This window comes from Bubalus kerabau, chromosome 8, assembly GCF_029407905.1.
Source record: "Bubalus kerabau isolate K-KA32 ecotype Philippines breed swamp buffalo chromosome 8, PCC_UOA_SB_1v2, whole genome shotgun sequence".
NCBI classification, from domain to species: Eukaryota; Metazoa; Chordata; class Mammalia; order Artiodactyla; family Bovidae; genus Bubalus; species Bubalus kerabau.
Window position 1 is genome coordinate 95,517,004 of NC_073631.1, and position 19,705 is coordinate 95,536,708.

The 19,705-nt window shown below is 47.4% G+C and overlaps 1 protein-coding gene across 2 annotated transcripts in view; it reads left to right on the forward strand.

Moving 5' to 3' along the window:
* The window catches only part of SND1 (staphylococcal nuclease and tudor domain containing 1), a 422,591-nt gene that overhangs the window by 319,837 nt on the left and 83,049 nt on the right, over positions 1–19,705 (forward strand). For both annotated transcript variants that reach the window (XM_055590844.1, XM_055590845.1), the window contains exon 16: positions 2,311–2,420. In XM_055590844.1, coding sequence (XP_055446819.1) covers positions 2,311–2,420 — 110 coding nt within the window. The remainder of the gene's footprint in view (positions 1–2,310; positions 2,421–19,705) is intronic.

Here is a 19,705-nt window from a genome sequence, read left to right on the forward strand (position 1 = left end):
GAATCCATTTCAGCTTGACTTGTTTGCCTCCCCAGGTTCAGTGGGCCATCCTGCCTCTCTAGTTTATCACTTGGTGATCTCCCAGGATTCAGAGAGGACTGGCGGGGTGTGTTGCTCCCTTAAGACTTCAGAATACCCAGGCAAGAACAGGAAGAGAGTGGGGACATCTGGTCACCTAGAGTGACTCTGTGTCCTTCCTCTCAGTGACACTGCAGCCCCAGCCACAGCACCCCAGTCACATCCCATCCAGGAGTCACAAACAAACTGAACACTTGTTTTCACAGTACTCTTGTTTGAGCAACAGTGTTTTACCTGTGGTTATGTGGCCAGAATAGAATGGTTTATCTTCCTCTGATAATTGCATTGTTTGCTTAGTTTACACATATAAAATGGAAAGGGCTTTTGGTTAATAACATTGTGAAAGTCATGGATGGGCTAGCTTTCATTTTTCTGGAGCCCTCATCTCCTCTCAAGGTGAATCTTAGGCTTTTTGGTCCCATGAGTTTATTGATGTCTTTTTCAAAAAATCAGTTCCACTTCTCCCTCCCAGCCTGGAAAGGGAGAGAGGCAGCCCTGGTGACCTTCTGCCCGGGTGGCGCTCGGGCAGGGCCGTCCCCATCCCGTCTCCGCCTGAGTGGGGGAATGGTCCTGGCACCAGCTCCAGGTGCTCCCCTGCTGCGGTTTCTCTCCTGGTGCTGTGCTCCCCGTCCAGAGTTCTGTTTGATGTCGTGTGTTCCTTTGCTGAGGCCTGGAGTCTTGGAGAGAAAGCGCTGTTCTTGAGCTTCTGAAAACCTGGGGTATAAACTATTACTTTTCCTCTGAGCTCCTTGACCTTGAAATCTGTGCTGCGGCCAGAAACACGCGCAGCCACCTGGCTTCATCCGTAAGGGGTGTACCTTCTGTCCCAGCAGCGGTGGCCCCTGTTCTCCCAAAGGCTCCCAGCAGGTGTCCGCCCTACGCCACCTCCCCAAGCCAGATCGTCTGTCACTGTCCCTGAGGCTGTTTATAAATAAGAGGTCACACCTTCCAACAGATCTGCCTTATTGCAGCAGGAGAGGCCAGCAGTGGTTTAGATATGGGCACTAAGTGCATCCCACCCCCCCATATTTTGATTATTTTCCTTTCCTAGGTCTCTAACCTAGGTCACGTTTTTGGCTTTATAATTACAGCTGCAGTTTGAATTTGGGGGAAATCTAATTCAGACATCAAAATGTGACATAGTTTGTGGCCTGTCACAGGTGACCACCATCGATGATAAATATCTGCACCATCAGTGATTGAAACAAAGAGAAAGAAAACGCAGTCTGCTTTGGTTAGTGAGCACCCATATTGTATACAGTGCTGTCCTTGAGTACACAGGCGTGTGAAGGGTGAGATTTTGTCTTCAAGAATCTTGCAGACTACTTTGTAGAATGAAAGATGACTGAGATTTTGAGCATGGGTAATTGTGTCAGGGATAATAATGATACAATAATAAGAGCTAAAATGTATTGAACCTTTCCATGTGTCAGGCATGTTACTAAATATTTGCCATAATAATCTCCCCTAATTCCACCAACAGGCACGTGAAGTATGTTTTACAAATAGGACAACTGAGGCTTTGAGTGGGCTCAGTCACTGGGCCGTGGTCACAGATCTAATAAATGACAGTTAGGATGTGAATCCAGGTCTGTCTGGCTTCAGACACCTAATATTTCATCAAGATTCTGTTTTTTTTTCTGTCTCCCATTCTGAATGAAATACTGATGGTACTATTGTCCCAAATATAGCCAGAGGACAGAGGGGGAAGCTTATTTGAAGAGGAAAATGACACCAAGTTAACACTTTTGAATTGGATGTGCAAGTCAGATAGTAAAGAGAAAATGTCTAGGCATCAGCCAGAACGGCTCTCAGGAGGCAGAATGGCTGGGGATGTCAGTGTAATTTAGGTGGGAGAGCCATTTGTGTAAGTGGTGGTTGAAGCAGCGAGACTATAGGCCCTTACAGAGGGAGAAGTCCAAGACAAGGACTCATCCCACATCTTGGTGGAGTGGGGGGTGTTTCCCGAATATCTTACTTGGAACTCCCCTGGTGATCTTAATAATTTCCAGACTCTGTGACCAAGATCCCCTTCCCCACTGTTGCTGCCCTGATAGTGGTCGTTTTTCCCACTCAGGTGAACTAAACACTTCCCCTCCTTCCGCTTCTCTGTCCTGTCCTGCATTATCATCTAGTACCTATCTGGCGCCCAGAGTCAGGGGACCATTCTTGCTGGACACCAGACCTCATGGGCCCCTTCTCATCACAGATTCTTCCTTTCTCCTGACACAGGTATCGAATGCCCCAGAGGAGCCCGGAACCTCCCAGGCTTGGTGCAGGAAGGGGAGCCATTCAGTGAGGAGGCAACGCTTTTCACCAAGGAGCTGGTGCTGCAGCGAGAGGTAGGGCGTCTTCCAGTTGCTTCTTGGATGAGGAGGGTGGAGGGAGCGGGGCTCACTCGGTCTGGTGCTTTCCTGCAATGTCGGAGATCTGTCTGCCCCTATCTCTGGCGAGCCGCCTTCCACGTCCGTGACCCATTCCGTGTCTGCCCACATCCTGTTCCTGGAGCCCTGCTTCATTGACCAGCCACCCGCCAATTGCTCCTCACCCTGGGTGTCCTGGGATGTGGGGTGAACGCCGGCTGGCCCAGCCAGGATGCTGAGGCAGTGAGCCTTCGGCTGTGCGGTCTCCTCCTTGGTGAATCAGCCCAGAGCTGCCTGCCTCCAGCTGGATTTAGAAGCTTGACTAACCCTGTCAGGGGCCAATTTTCTTTGAACATTTATTTGTATCTTTGAGTAATTGCATTTTCTGTAGCGGGTTTTCTGACTTAATTTAATTGTATTTCTGTTTCTGCCTGTTGGGCTGGCTCTTGCAGGCAGGAGTGAGGCTGCTCAGCTGCCATGGTGCCCATCTACCTGCTGATTTCTCTCAAGTCATAGTCAACAGATCCATCTTCTTTCCAGGAGTATGCCTGTCACTCATTCTGCTAGGCGGGGCACAAAAAAGGAACAGTGGGAAGTGTGCTGGACTCAGGCTTAGGGTTTTAGATCTGCCTTTTTCCTTTTTTTTTTTTTCCAACAATCAAACCCACAGGGTACCTCCTGCTTTAATGCAATATCATGTTTCATAACATAGTGAAAAAGATTATGGGGATCTTAGAGGTTATCTTGCTCATAGATCTTTGTAGATTCTTGGGAGCAATAGTGTGGGCTTCTTTGGATGTTAAGTGGTACAAATACCTGTTTATAAGCTTTCACATCTCTCATATTGATTTGAAATGTCAGTGAATATATTAACGGGGGGTGCTTAACCTCCTTAATTGTCTCATCAGTATCACATTGCCCTCTATTTCATGTGTGGTCAGATGCATTTGTTCGTGAAGAAGCAGTCCTTATGTTGGTATGCAAGGTGTCTTTCCCCGCTATTTTGCAACTGCACAGCGCAGGCTGCATTGTTATCAATTAAAGATACCCCACTCCCTGCATGCCAGAGAAGTGTTTCCAGAATCCAAACACTCCTGTTGTCAGTAGCTATTGACATTTTTGACCCTACAGGAATTGAGTTAAAGGGGTGCATATTTTAGAATGTCCCTTCTGCAATATCCCCTTTGAATAAGGAACTGCAGAACTGTTTCATGTTGGAATAAGCAGGTGAGTCCACTCAAGGTCATGACTTGAAGACTGCACATAGGGAGCAGGAACAAAGGTTGGTTGGTTGGTTGGTTGGTTGGTTATACTTTGGTTGGGGGAGGAAATCCGCCCACTGGGCTGCCTGAGACGTTTGTTGGTAACATCCTCATCACTTACTCTCTTAGTCACCTTTCTGTTCATTTCTCACCAGTATCCTCTTCCTGTTGTTTCACATCTTCTAAAGGTGCTTTCCCTTTTCTTTTTTAACTCTTGTTTCCCCAGCCACTTTTCTTCCTGATCATGTTTCTGGCCCGCTGGTGATATCCAAAAGCACAAAGGGGTCAAAGAGAATACTGACCACTGAAAGGAGTGGGTGGCCCAAAGTTCTTCTACTGTCTCATGGTTATTATGACCTTACCTTTGTCTGTGTGCTTGCTGATATTTGACTGTTGAAAAAGCTAAAGCGTTTTCCCCATCCTCTTTGGTGCCCCTGGCATCCTTAGTCTTATCCACGGTTGATATTGATCTTTCTTAGTTGGAGTGTCCCAATCTTTCAAAGCCGTAAGTTGGGGATTCTTGATAGAGAGCCTCTCCACTTTTTCTTAGCTGCTTGGATGATTGTTGGGCTGATGGGTTTGAAAGGTCTTTATCCAGAGGAAAGACAAGTATGCCTAAACGGAGGATAACTTGGGATTCTGACTAAAGGAACCAGTTACAGCCTATTCTGGGCAGTTTCCTTCACAGTATATGAAAACTCCTTTCTGAACAGCATAGGAATGAAGAAGGGTTTTTGTTTTGTTATAGGTTTGTTCACTAACTTTTGCCTGTATAGTATCCTCATTTTTATTTCAGAAGTTGGCCTGGGGAGTGTTTCTCTTTGCCATCTTCCCTCTACCCCACAAGAATGTAGAAAAGCCTGACAGATTGGTCCTCAGGTGTAGAGGTCCTTCCCACCCTTAGGAGGACCATGTGGTTGCCTGGGTGACTGAGCATGGGACCACAGACGTGCAGTGCACGTAACTCTCGCCTTCAGGGCAGTGTCCACTGAAGACTTCATTCCAGGAACTCTTCAGGGGCCAAACTGCTGCTGTGATGGCCGCAGTTGAATGGGTTTTCTTACCTTGTGCCTGTTCCCTTGGTAATCACATTTAGCTCAGTAAAACAGGTGTGGTGATGCGATTGTCCTTGACCCTGCCACATCCCCCTCTTTTTATATATATATATATATATATGTGTGTGTGTATATATATATATATATATATATATATATATATATGTATATGTTTTATTATCTTATTTTGAGCCAGCAGTTCTCCATCCCCTGCCTACCTTCCCCAGTCATTACAAATCTGATCTCAGAAAGGAGCAGCACTCGGGTCTTACGTTGATTTCACAGCACCTCCTGGGCCTCATGTGTGACCCCACAGAGGGAGGCATGGCCATCGAGCTGGACTCAGGAACCCAGAGACTGCCTTGAGAAGGATGTGAAGTAGGGGAGAGACTGTGTAATAAACACCCTAGCAGGGAGCAAAAAGCTCAAGTATAGGGCACCTGGCCCTGAAAAGTATCTTCTTATTTATGAGGTGCACTGTCTTAGCTTTGGATCGATGGGGCAGGAAGTGCTGCCTGTCTCTTTCCCAGTTTCGGGTGGAGACAGACTTGCAGGTTTTGCATCCCATATCCTCTTGTGGAGCCTGCACTGTCACACACAAGACCCCTCTCATTTCGGCCAGCCCCCATTATCTTTAGACCTGAGCGCCTGGCTTTGCCAAAATGTGTTTTTACAATGACACTCGTCAGGAGAGAGTGCCTGGCATTTTTGGCCATCATGCAGCTCATTTTCCTCAGTGTCTCCCTGCCACCTCTCGTTGCCTTTCTTCTTTTTTTCCATCTTTCTTCATGGCCCTTCTCCTCAGCCATTGGTTCCTCTTGGCATTTGTTCCTTTTCCTGAGTCGGGAGCCTGGCAGGACTGTTCAGGTCAATGGTCTGGGTGTCCTGGTGGTGCTGCCAGCTTCAGGGCATTAACTGTAGGCTAGACACCACGTTGTTACCTGGTTCTCTTTGTGACCTGGAAGGCCACAGCAGCCCAGGAACTCTCAAAGGACTTCAGCTGTTCTTCCCAGCCTCGCTCATTTGGTGTAGAGCAGGGGTGGGCAAGCCTGGCCCACTGCCAGTTTTGTAAATAAAGCTTTATTGAAACACAACCACACTAACCTTTTTACATACTGTCTATGGGTCCTTGCATGTTATAACAGCAAGGTTGAGTGGTTCCAACAGTGTATATGGTCCGCAAAGCCTAGAATACTTACTGTCTTTTTATCAAACATATTTGCTGACTGTACTACACAGGTTTTGCTGGGTTGGGTTTAAATGGCTGGGTATAACCCTGAAAATGGATTGGTTCTCATGTCCCCTGTCTTTGAGGCTGGACCACTTCTGGATCACACAACATGAGATCATTGGACAGCATGTGCTTGGTGACACCCCCTCTGCCAGGCACCCCCCCACCCCCCAAATACAGCTGCCTCTTTCAGGCAATTCCCTGCCACACTGCCAAGGACAGGAAGATCCGGTGTAATTTCCCAGATGGAGAATTGTGCCCGTTGCTAGCATCTTCCCAGAAGTAGTGGTGAGAGAGAGCATTAGATAACCAACCAGCTTAAAAGTGCAAACTCCAAGGTTTTCACACTCCAGTTATCTTGTGGTCCTGGGTAAGTGATTCTTGCCTGCCTTGGCATTGCTGTCTAAAACATTGATCCAGCAATCCCGGGTCATCCTCTTCTTTCTGAGGCTCTTCCTGTGAGTTAAACAGTCATTGGGGAATCTCTCCACACCTTTGTGTCAGGAGGCCAGCTAGCTAGCTCTCACTCACTCACCCGCTGCTGCCGCTGCAGCAGGAGAACCTGCACTGTTAGAGAGGGGACCAGAAGGTATTATTAAAAGAGATCAGCACCACAGTTGAACCCTCTTCACAGTTTCCGGCTGTAGGAAGGCAGTTCCCAGGGGGATGGGGGCATCATTTCCAAGGCCTTTCTGAATGACCCCTTTGTCCTGAGCTCTCCGAAATTGCCCTTTGCTGCTGCCTGGAAAATGACATCCTCATGCTGGAGAGTAAGCCTTAAGCTCCGGCTGCTGCCCTGACCTATTTCCCTTCTTCCTGCCAGCATCCACAGGGAGGCTGTCCCCCTGGGGAGCTCATTCTGCAGGCTGCAGTGGCCAGGGCTCAGACCTGGATTCCCTCCCTCCCACTACCCCTGCTTTAAAAAAAAAAAAAAGAAAGAAAAATACACAGAAGCATCGCAAGCAACTGTTGCTGTTTGAAGAGCAAGTATTTATGTTTCAGAAAAATGTGGGCTCGGCATTGAATATTGGTGTCTTTATTTACAGAGGGGTTTGTCTGGGAAAGAATACTTAATTAAAAGGAAAGTGGTTCCTTCTCCTTTGTTTTAGCACCAAATGTACTGCGTCTGGTCTGTAAAAGGTAAACCAGTCTAAGCAGTTCACCGCTGATCAAAATAGTGTTTTCCCTCATGCCCTGTCTTTCCCCAAAGTTCTTGGTACCTGCCCTATCGCCCTTCCTTTTCCATCTGTCCAGGCAGGCCTCCTCCCTGTCCAGGAGACAAATGTAAGGAGGAACAGTAGCCACGTTACTTCTCTGGATCAAAGCTATGAGAATGGTTCAAGCCACAGGAAGTCCACCAGGGTGGAGGATACCCACAGCTCTCCAGCTCTTATCAGTGCCTTGCCCCTTGGTAGCCCTCACTGAGCTGGAAAGAATAACCTTCTGGGAAAGCAAGCCAGCCATCCGGCAATGTTGCATTTATTTATACAAAGACACCCTATTCTAGATTATCTCTACCACTGCCCAGGAAAGAGCAAAGACAGCAAGGCCAGCTTTCTAAACACCTCTGTTATCCCCCAAGGCATTAAAGGCTCTTGGGAGGGCTGAGGGTTTTTCTCACTTCCCCCACACATTCTTGACAGTTCATCACCCACCAGGGGTCTTTCCTTTTTTTTTTTTTTTCAATTAATTTAAGGCTATTTTCTTTGATGGGGGCTCAAGTAAAGATTTTCTGTCTTAATAGTGATCAATTTTATATAGCATTTTCTAGTGTAAAAGCACTTTCTTATATAATACTTTGTTTTAATGTCACAGCAAACCTATAAGAAAAATATTATCCCCAGATTTACAATTCTAGCAACTAAGATGTAGAGTGAACTGCCTCTATTCACAGAGCTTATTGTAGGACAAATATCAATACCAAAATTCAAATGTCTGCATTCCCAAATGAGTGTTTTTTCTCCCTGAATTTTGCCAGTTTTGCTATTATAAGGTGGTTATTCTTTTTAGCCATGTTGTATATTCCTGAGCCTTCAAATATCTGGAACTAATAAATTTGTAAGAGACCTGCCTGGAGGTCCAACACTGGTTGAGTGGTCAGAGTCTCTAAGTCTGACTCTGGGGGCTCACAACTGCAGAGGGGCCATGCCTTCCCGAATTGCTGACTCTCCTCTTGTCATAGTTCTTATATCATTTAGCTGCTTGATTCCTGCGTCATCCTTTGTTTGGCCTTAGTGGGCCTTAATTTTTGTATAATTTCTCGCTGACCTGCCTTGCTTCGTATCAATTTGACCATGTATGTCCATATTTCTATTTTTAACCTTTCTCAAAAGGTGCATCGTTTAAAAATATGTAACTCCCCATTGCCTCTGGGATGAAGTTTAATCTCCTTAGTTTACATGTATCTTTGATAACCTCTGAACTTCAGGTATCTCCACTATTCGTTTCAATCTACACCTCATCACAACTGACATTATAATTCACAATTCCCCATATGTAACATTTAATTCCATATCTCCCATCCGTGAGGTCAACTTAAGCTCTCCACCCAGTATATCAACCACCCCCTTCTTTTGCTCTCTTATTCCCATCTGTCCATCCAGATATACCCCCTTTTCTCTCTTTAGCGCTCCCTGGATCTCTCAGGCTGGGCAGATGGCTTTCCTTCAGTCCCCAGAGTGCTGTGTCCATACAGACATCTGTCATGTACTGGCCAGTGATGTTGAAGTGATCTATGTTGGTCTCCCCACTAAATTGTTAGTTCCTCAAGAACAAGAAGGAAAGGAAATGGCAGAAGGAGAAGGAAATGGCAACCCACTCCAGTATTCTTGCCTGGAAAAGAATACTGGAGCTTGGCGGAGCCTGGTAGATTACCGTCCATGGGGTCGCAAAGAGTCAGACACAACTGAGCGACTTCGCTTCTTCACTTCACAAGGACAAGAAGCTTTCTTGCTTTCTGCCTTTGTGTTCTTTGTATCTTGCCTCATGTGTAAGAGAATCTCAACTGATAAATGTTCACTAAATCAACTCATTGATTCCCTGTGACCTAATTCTAGAGACTGGGAAGAAGACCTGTTCTTGTCTGTTCTGGTTCTTCAGGAAAGCTCTCTAAGCTTAAACATTTGTGGGGTGGAGAGGAAGTCTTTGGAGTATTGAGGTTGGACATACAGCTGCTAATTTAGGATCTTCTCATAGAAGAAGTCCATTACTCAGACCTGACTGTGTGCTTTCTAGGGGACTCTGACCTCCTTTGGTCTCCCCGTCTGTCAGATAGGGTAATGAGATAATGGTATTTGAGTGTTTTTTTGTTTGTTTGCCTTGTTTTTAATTCCAGTGTTCAAATAGAAAGCATTATGTCCTTCCCCACTCTCCTAATAGATGCTGCTTGTCTCTTTCCCTCCCTGGTGGTTTCCATCCTCTGCTTTTGTTGATCTAACTGCTAACTGAGGTGAAGGGATTATTTTGAAGTTCATATTTCTGTTCAGGGATAGGCTGTAAGCACCGTGTGAATACCAGGCTGCCCACTTACATCTCCTTCATTTATGGGCTCCTGACTCTTGCCAAATTATCTCTAAAAGCTCTAGGAGGAGGGCCCTCAGTTCCCGTTCTAGTCCCATTCAATGAAAATGGCATCAAAATGCAAAGAGGTGAGGCTAAACATAATGAAGAACGTCACATTGCCCTTTTCTCCCCCCCCGCCCCGCTACTGGCCTCCCCCTTCCACCCCCACCCCACCCCACCCCCGTTGGCTTTTAAACTCCTTGGGAGCCAGTCACCAGTTGCCTTCCCCAAGCAAACTCAGCAGCGTGCACTGATGGGAGCCAGCAGTGTGCTGGCTGCGGTGGGACTCCTCTCAGCAGAGCTGCTGGCTCAGCTGGCTGTTGTCTGTTTCCCTGTTCTTCTGCCTGGAACTTTCATAGCTAGTCAAGCATAGAATTGCATCCATTCTTCTGAAATAGCTGCTGGGCCTAATTCTTCATTGGCTTGGCCAAGATCCTATTACCTGTAATTATGTCATACAGCCCGACTGGTATAGGTTTCATAGGCCTCACTGCCCTCCAGAGGCTAGTGTTTGCATCCCAGGCTGGCTGTTGGGATAGTGGGGCAGCGGGGAGGGGCAGAATAAAAGTTAGGTCCACAAGAGATGCGGCCTCCTTATAGCCTCTACGTGGGATATATATGTGTGTGTGGGAAGCTCTCAAGGATGCCATTGTATCTCAGGGAAGACAATCCTTTTCAGCAGAGAGACTCTTCCTTTCCCGGATAACGGATCCTTACTATGATGAACTCTTCCTTGATAAACTTCTCTGTTTTTTCTGCCACTTTAGTTTGGTTTTTCATACTATTCCTTCCAGTGCAAGAAAAGTAGAGGTGTAGACCTAACAAATTGTTTCCTCCATAAGTAGAAGCCTTGGCAATGCCAGGGCAGTCCCTGGCACTGGTTTTTCCTTTCCATCTTTAGTCGAACCCAAATCAGTCCCAGAGTAAAGATGTGAAAGGCTCAAACATGACTTCCTCTTGCATCTTTCTGCTGCAATAGTCCATAGTCCTTACTTTGAACCTTATCTAAATTGAGGCTTGGAAGTGAGTTATAGTGGGCAGTGATTGCCACTGGAGAATGCATTTACTGGTTCACTAACAGATTATCACTACAAACGTAAGGTCATGAAAATCCTTCAAACAGCCCTGCTAAGCAGAACCCCTGCCACCTATGGTATTTGATACTATCTGCCTGCCTGATATAAAATGATGTTCTTTATGAGCCATCCCTGTGGAACACGGCTATTGCCAGGCACGTTCAGCCTCCTGGTCTGCCTTCTGTAGAGCTGTGGAGAGCCTCTGGCCTGGAACAAATGGAGAATTGCTATCAGGAGGTAAGAGACTGTTGGGCTCCTCAGAGGTAAAAGTGCCGGTGAGCTGGGCGACGTTTATTTTAATTTAGATTTCTCTTACCTCTTCAATCATCCTGGGGGTTCACTGCTTCTAAGCTTTGGTTACAATTCTCTTTAAAAAAAAAAAAAAAAAAAAAAAAGGTGGCATGGGGTAGAGGAGGGGTAACATTCTTAATGACAAAGGGCTAAAGAAAAGGGATTTGCAATTAGCATTTTTCAGGTGAAATCACTTCTTATGAAGTCTGTCCACTTCTTTCTGGAAGCCTCATTTGGGAAATAGTTCTGTTTCATTCATATCTCTTGACCAGCCTGTTGTGTTCACTTTCCACACAAGAGATGACCTCGTGCAGACTTGCCCCGTCTGTTTCCAGAAGAACTTCACCTCAGACCCTGACACCTTGGCCCACGCCCATGTAGACCTGAGTGTGAGCCTTCAAGCTGGCATGTTCAGGGGTCTTCAGGCCTCACGCCTCCCTGTTCTGTTTGTCCTAACTATGCCCAGACACACCCACTGCCTGAATGTTCATCATTTCTCTTTGGAATTCTATGATTCAACTGATGCCATTTTAAAGCCTGTCTCCTCAAAGACAATAGCAGGACTGTCCGCCGAGGGGAAGCAGCTTGCGGGTTGCATTTGCTCTCCAGGTAGTATCGGTACTAACGTTCTAGCATTTCACATGCAACTCCCCCCAGGGCATAGCCCTGACTGCTCCGGTGGATGAGCCAACATCAACACCATCCTCTTCTTGTCTTTAGCATGCCCACTCCCTGTGTCTATTGCCAAGGACTGGACGAGATCTACGGGTTCCAAACCTGGCTTTAGTAATGAACTTCCCACTTGCCGCTCCACCCGTGACTGTTTCTGGTCAGCTGAACTTAAATGGATTTTGAAAATGAAAGTGACCAATGGTCTGTTATGAAACGCGGTGATGCATGAAATAAGATTATGAGCAAGCTTGAGAATTAACAGCAGAGATCCCCTAACCTGGTCTGAACAGCATGTCTCACATATTCAGCAAGGATAAGCTCATTCTTTAGACCCATCTCCTGAACACTGAAGGACATCTTTCCTTTCTTGGCCACTTAACAAAGACTGTTAGTAACATGCGCAGAGTCAGGCCTGGGTGCTCATTCCAGCTTCACCATTTATTGTGCGACCTTGGACATGATCCTTAGCACCTGTAAAACCTGGGCAATCTGAACAAGTAATAAATTCTATTATCAGTATCAGTATTCAGTAGAATTCAGTAACCCCAACAGTGCCCCAGGGGTTGTGCAGTGCAGCCATCCTACTAAACGTAAGCCCTTACCTCTCTGGGTACCTCTCCGTAGGGTTACCATGGATATAATGGATACTTGCAGTGTGCCCAGCACTGGTGCCCTGGTAGATGGATTCTCAGTGAGCAACAGCTCACAACATCTTTTATATTGTTCATGAGAATTCTCACCGAGTTGAGCTAAATCTAGGATTGGAACCTCACTGAGGACAAGCCACCAGAGCCAAGGCAGGCAAGATGGACTGGACACAGGCCTGTGTGTTGGGAGCATTTAAGTAGAATCAGGGGCCAGCCAGTCTCTTTTCTATAAAGAAAAGTCTGGGTCTCTTTGCTACTGCTTCTGCATCCTCCTGCACATTAGAACAACTTCTTCCAGGCAGCATTGTGTGCAGTGGAAACACTAATGCTCAGAAGTCCTAAACCTACAAACAGAGCCTCTTCTCAACTTGATTGTGGACCAAAGATAAGCCACCTGTCACCAGCAGGGGAAGCTAGGACTCCACATATGTCATATGGACATCTAAGAAGGAGTGGCTTGAGGAACTGTGCCATGCACCCCTACTGCCATGGGGTATTTGGAGAGTGATCTGCCATGCTTTCTCTGTTTATACTGGACTCTGACCTTACTCATTTCCCAGTGTCACTGGGACTTGAAAATGAGGGCTACCAGGATGACTTACTTAGAGCCTGGCTGGTCCATGCTTCCTTATGCTCTGATGTAGCAGTGGTCTTTTTTGTCTCCATATCACCTTACCATGACCATAGTCATCTGACTGCCATGAATTTATCTTTGATCTGGGTAAAGTTGGATTGCTAGAGGGAGTGGAATGCCAGGCAGGAGCTCTGAAGAAAGATCCAAGCGTTATCCAGAATTGAAAGGGACAAGAAAAGGACCCACGACAAGTCCTTTGGGACATTGAGTGCACCAAGAACAAAAGCTGTCCATTGAACCAGGAATGAGAGGTGAATGTGAAGCTGCACAGTGAAACTGTGTCATTTTTCATTCCAGGTTAGCCTAATGCCTTCCCCTTCTCCCTCTCCCTTCTCTTGATGCAATGGATTTCCTTGTAACAGTTACCAGAAAAGGATCTTGGCACTGAACGTATACCTAGAGGTGGAAGATGATGCAAATAAGACCAGCAGGTCCGTCCTTCCCCGCCAGAGCCTTCCATAGGCCACTGCACTTCAGAACCTCTCCAGTGCTTGCAGCGCTGGGCGGCCATTGCCGCTCCAGTTAAATCAATCTAAAACTACTGACCCAGGGTTTTTATAGCAGTGCTGCAACGTTACATGAGGAGATCCAACACATAGTCCATTACCACTGATTGGATATGGATTTTTGGCCTGGCCACTTGCCACTTGGTAATTTTAGAATAGGGTCACTTTCGGAGTTGGAAGATGCCTTGTAGGAGGATACTGGTGTTTGCTAAATAGTTGTTTCTTATCTTCCTGCCCTCTTGCAGCCATGCTCTCACTCCTCCAGGTGGGGCCGGCTGTCTCTCTTGTCTGCCTGGCAGAGTTGGCCAGGGCTCATCCTTCATCAGCTTACAGGGCTGCAGACGTGGCCGTTTGTAAACGCCCAGGGTGCACTTAACCACCTCCTCTTCCTAATCTCAGCACTTCCACTCTAAACACATCAGCAGCTTTGTAACTTGCATTCTATTTCGCTCTACGTTGTGGGCCTTCAGGTATTTGTGGGAGGAAGGTGGGGAGACTGGCGAACTGTGTTGTCATTGATTTCGGAATTATACAAGCACAGCCTGAGTCACTGTCCCTGGAGAATCATGCCAAGAGCTCCCGGCAGGGCTCTTGCTGCTTTCACGCATGGCTTTTTATGGTTGGGTTCTGCTTTGTATTTGCCATCTGACTGCCTGCCAGCCTTGGTTTCACCATCTGCAGAATGGGAGCACTTCACCCTGTTCCACCTGGAGAATGCTGAAAGGCATGGGATGAGGTTCCTGGGGAGTCCCCAGTTATTCCTATGTATGTAGAAAAGGGTTGCCAGGCCCCCAGTGACAGATAACCACCCACAAGCTGAGGGCACTCTGTGACCTGGAGAGGGACCTCTGATCATACAGTTTTTTCCCTCATCTGCCTCTGATCAGTTAGACCCAGTGGATGAAAGAAGAGAACTGTTGTTCCTGACCCTGAGGTCTGACCATCTTTGACCTCATTGAGCCAGCCTTGGGTAGAATTTCCCTTTTCCCTCTGCCATGCCATCTGTCTGTTACATTGCTCATTTCTTGACATGACTTTTGTTCCAGTAAGCACTGCTTCCTAAACAGCAGCTGTCCCCAAGTACTGAAGTGTTCTCAGTCTTCCTTAAAGCCAACTGGTTGGTCCAAGTTCCGAGAATCAGTCAGTCCATGTGTGTCTTCCTGTTATGGGTTGATATGCCTGTCTGTGATACCAGCGTGCCCTGTTTTCTGCTTCACAGGGGAAGACTATTCACATATAAATAACATCGTCAAGCCTGTCAGCACACAATCCCAGGATCCAGATCTAGCCTCTCACCTTATGATCTTTTTGACACGTCTTTCAGCCTGGAGTGTTTCAAAGGTCAGGCTTGAACCCCAGAAGCCATCATTTTGTCATTATCAAGTATGACAACATATGTAACATTATGTAACATGCAGGCTAGTTTCAACTTTATCTGCTGCCTGTCTAGTTTTTTTTTTTCTTTTTTTGCCAGTTGACCCAGAGGTGGGGTTAGTACAGTGAAGCCAGAGTTTACTCTTGAAGCATTTGATTCTTGCTTCCCCATTCCGAATTGTAGTCAGCTGCTGAGGTAACCTAGCCAGACACCACTGGAGAATGGCAGCATCAGAAATTCATGAGACCTTGGGATCTGCAGCACCTCTCAACCCACAGACTTGAGGCCTCCTGTCAGGAGGAGCCACGTGGCTTCCTGTGCCCCGATGAGGCCTACCAAGCATGTGAGGTGGAGAGGGAGCCCCAAGGCCACTCTCCATGGCAGCGCTGCTGGGGTGAGGAAGGGCCCTTGCTGATGTATTTGCACATGTCCCGAGCATCCATAACACCCCTTGACAGGAAGACCACCTCCAGGGAGGCCCTGCTTTCTCCCGCTGCCCAGACTTCTTCCATCTGTCCTTCTGTCTCTCCTTCACCCTCCCTCTGGTGTTTCTGTAATATGTACAGTATCGTTGAGAAGTATTGAAGAGATCAATAGCAGTTCACCTTTTCCTTCATTGATTAAGGTGGCGGCAAGAAAAAATGGCAGGCAGTCCTGATTCATTTATCATGAGCGATCTCTTTCCTCCCGAGCCACCAGTGACCTCTTCTGCCTGTTACTTTGCTGGTCTGCAGCTGGGACCACTCTTGTTTCTGGACTGCTGGAACAGGAATGAGAGAACCACTGGGCTCAGCTCCTGTAACCAAAGCTGGGTAGGGATAGAGACTCGGGCTTTGAGGGTTGGCCACGCGTGCTGTACTCTCAGCAGGAACAACATGGCAACAGCTGATGGACGTTGCTGCCTCACCTAGCAGTTTCCTCCCCTTGTTCCTCCAAAGGGCACAGCTGCCTTGACTACCCGTTTTTCTACAGAGTGTAAACTGAGTATATGGAGTAAAAAACTGCCAACTGGCTGTTTTAGTGTGTTCCGTTCTCCTTCAGGGGGAACACCTACCTCTCACAAAATTCAAACCACCCCACCCAACCCCCAAGTACTTATGACATCACTCACCTGGGGGGATCCCCCAGAGTCTTTAAATCCTTTAAGAGGGAGGCTGGCCCTGACTCTAGAGGCAGCGCTTGGCTCACCCAGCGTCTTTTCCCCTTCTGTGTGGTGGTTTGAATTTTGTTGATTGTCCACCACATACCCTTACACAGAAGCATCTGTTGTCCACCATGCCTTGCGTAGTCACTAAGCCCTCTCAGCCCCTCTGCGGCATGAGCCAGTTCCAGAACGTCCAGTCTGTAGAGTTTGGGCCACCACGTGTCTGGATCTGCCCCTGCTGTGACCTCCACCACCCAGCAGAGGGATCCACTTACCTGGACGGGCACTTCATGGGCGGTGTGAAGCCAGTGTTGCCAACTCACACTCTTTGGTGTCAGCCGGAGCACAGGGCCAGGCTTCTGCGGAGGAGCACTGCCACCACGGCCACACATCCTGAGTGCCTGCCCAGTGAGTTAAAGTCACTATTTTGGATGCCCCTCTTCCAGTGCAGGGATTTTGCTAGAAACCCAGTGCTGCTGTGTCAGGTAGCTCTGCAGTCAGCAGGTGCCAGACCCAGAGAAAGCAGCCCGCTCTCCATGAAGCTGGTTCGTTACAGGCGAAACTGCGGCAGGACGATTGTTCTTTTCCTGTGGATCATTAATAAACCGCCCTGGCCTGCACAGACAATTCCATCACCTTCCTCGGCTTCGTCAGACAGGTCTTCCTTTCCTCCCTTTCCGTCTAAACCTTTCAAAACGGCTGGGGAGGAGCAGAGGAGGGGGAAGACGTTCCACTTAATGCACGTGTTTTTCCCCTAAGCTGGAAAGCGGCCCCCTGCTTTCAGATGGTCTTGGCAGCCCATGGAGGGTTCAAGACTTGCCATGGGTGGGAAGTGCTAGCGGCTCAGCTCCTAATATTTGCAGCAAACTACAGAACAGGCCCAATTTAGAGACGAGGCAGCAAGTGCAGCAGATGGCAAATAGTCCTGCTCCACTGGGGCCCGAGATGGGCAGCATCTTCTCGCTTCAGCCAAGGCAGCCTCATTCCTGCTCTGCCAGAGTACCGAAAGCATTTCTGGTTTTTTAGAAACTTCTTTTTTAGGCAAAGATGGAAGAAGGCAGAGCAAACAAAATATGGGAAACTCAATCTAGTTAAAAACATTTCCCTGTCAAACAACCTAAAATAGAACTTTTCCTTTGTTAGTTAGGAAGAATTTAGAATAGAAATCTACATTTCTCCATAGAGCATTGAGTGCAAAAATAAAAAATGGATTATAAATAGAAATAAGCATGACCCATTCCGCTTCCAAGGACTTGAGCGTACAGCCTTCAGAATACTGAATTAGAGCATTTTATAGCTAGGAGGCCTAGACGTTATATTGTCCAATCCATAGGGTTCACAGTAGTTGAGAACCGAGGCCGGACGAAGGTCTTGGGCGCATTCACACAGTAATTCGTAGACCTGCATTCTCCACACTCTGATCACAGTGCTCTCACCTGCACTTCTACAGTGCCTCCCAGACAACAGCCACACCACCTGTCCATCCCCTTGCAGTACAGGTAACCTTGGAGGCTATGACATTGGCGGCCTATAAAAGGGAGTTAGGCGTATGTGACAGGCAGACAGAAGAGGCAAGCCTGTGTGTCGTCTACACTCGATTATTTTAGTGAGAAAGGAACAAGGAGCTAAGTCAGGAGGAAGTCTTCCAGACCCTCTGTGTTCTGTCAAGAAGACTCTCACTAGACAAGGGTGTCCAGAGAGCTGCACACAGGAGGGGAAGGCCTGCCAGCAAGGGAGGAGGCCAGGTACCAGACGCACCTAGAATTTTCCGTTGCATATCCTGACATGTGAATCGTAGAAAAGCTGCTTTCTTGCCAAAAACTAAGCTTCAGAAGAGCCCAAAATTTGTTTGTTTACTAAGAGAGGTGACAGTTAGGGGGTCAGATTTCCTAGCTGGATTGCCCTCGAGCTACTTGACGAACTAGGATTGCCCCTCAAGCTTGAGCTCTGTGTTCTGGTCCCATTCAGCCTGGGCACAGGGTAGTGCCTGGCTGCCCTCCCAGCATCCTGTGGTCTTAGACCTGCTCACTCTATGCTCACAGGAGGCCAGTCCAAAAGCCGTGTCCTGTTACCAAGGTCTGGGCTTCCCTCCACCTTACGGCTGAGGCCAGTTACCCATCTTGGTAGCAGTGATGTCTGTTTGTCTTTCATGGGGTTGTCAAGTGGGGGAGGAACAAATTACATTTTCCGGCAATTTAATTAACTCTGATTTTTTTACCCCCTCTTCTTCCAAAGCACAGCTAAATGGAGCTAAACATACACACAGGGGCTATATTTAGTCCTAATGGTGTGGCAGCGTAGGGAAGGCACTAACACAGAGGTTGATCTGCTACCTAGTAAACACAGGAAGGCGTCAGGGCTGGAGAATTCAATAGTAATAATAAGCATTTATATGGTGCAATGACAACTTCGATACAGGGCATAATTTTCTGGGGATTGCTATTAATTGTGCTTCTGCCTGTGAACGGCCCCCTGGTGAGGGGCTTTGAACACCACGCAGAGTTAAGCTATATTAAACATCAATTAAAACAGTGTAAAATAGAATCGGAATAAAATATGCAAAGGTCAGAGTGGCTGTAAACATGCAGGGGAGAGAGGGGAGAAAGGGGTTAGGGCCCGGGGAGCCTCATACACTGGTAGGTTCATGCTGCAGTCGCGCTGAGCTTTCGAGTTTTCAGGTGTAGTAGGTTTGCTGGAGAGTGAATAATGGTACCTTCTGGCTTCCCCCAGTTCAGTTCTTCCCCAAAAAGGTGTCAGAACCTACTCATTGTGGCCAGTAAGAAATGAGCGGAGATAACCAGGCAGCTCCCCAGCACTGTCCAGTAGAACTTTCTGCGAGTATAGAACAACAGGTGCTTTCTGTCCAGTGACAGCCAGGAGCCACCTCTGGGTATTGTATACTTGTAATGTAGTTATTGCAACTGAGGCACAGGATCTTTAATGAAATTTAAATAGCCACGTGTGGTTAGAGGCTGCCCATATTGGACGATGCAAGACTTTAGGCCATTTTTGCCCATACTCTCATACACCCAGGAAATGTTTGATTTGCACTCTTCTTCTGACCAATTTGTACCTTCTCCTACACCTCTCGCTGTTTGTTTCCACTTTTCTTTTCTTTTTTTTTTTTTTGACCCAATCCTCTCATGCTTTTGACTTCAGCTTCCAAACTCTTTTCCTAAGGGTCACACACAATGCCAAGAAACGTGACAGGGAAACATCACCTGCATCAAACCAGACACCATGGCCTTGGCCTTGCCCCCTTTTCTGCTTGACAGCCCAGAGTCAAGCTAATACCGGACGTTTCCCACTGTCCCAGGCAGGGGAGGGGGGTGGCTTTGGATCTCTGGCTGGAGATCAGATCTACGGCACTGTCACCATCCCCCACTCACCATCTGATGAAGTTGCTGAATCTGTTGCTGAATCTGACCCTTGAGTTTCCCAGAACCTGCAGGGATTGTAGAATCCCCAGGTCATTGAGGGAACACTCACCTGAGGTCCCTGTGGCACCTGAACTATGAAAATACCATTTCCCATAGCTCTTTCAACACTTGTTGAATACTTAGAACAGGTCCACTCATCGCGATAGTATAGTGGAACAGAGCACTAGACTTGTAATCAAAAATCCCAGGTTTAAGTCCCGGCTCCTCCATTTACTAAATCTATGACCTTGACAAGAGCCACCATACCTCCCTGGGACTTTATCTTCCCCAGTAAAAAAGACTCTGCTGGAGTGAGTGACCTATAGGTGCTGCGAGGACCCAGAAAAAGAGGCTCTCATTGCCATGAGGCCCTCCACCTCCACTCCACTAC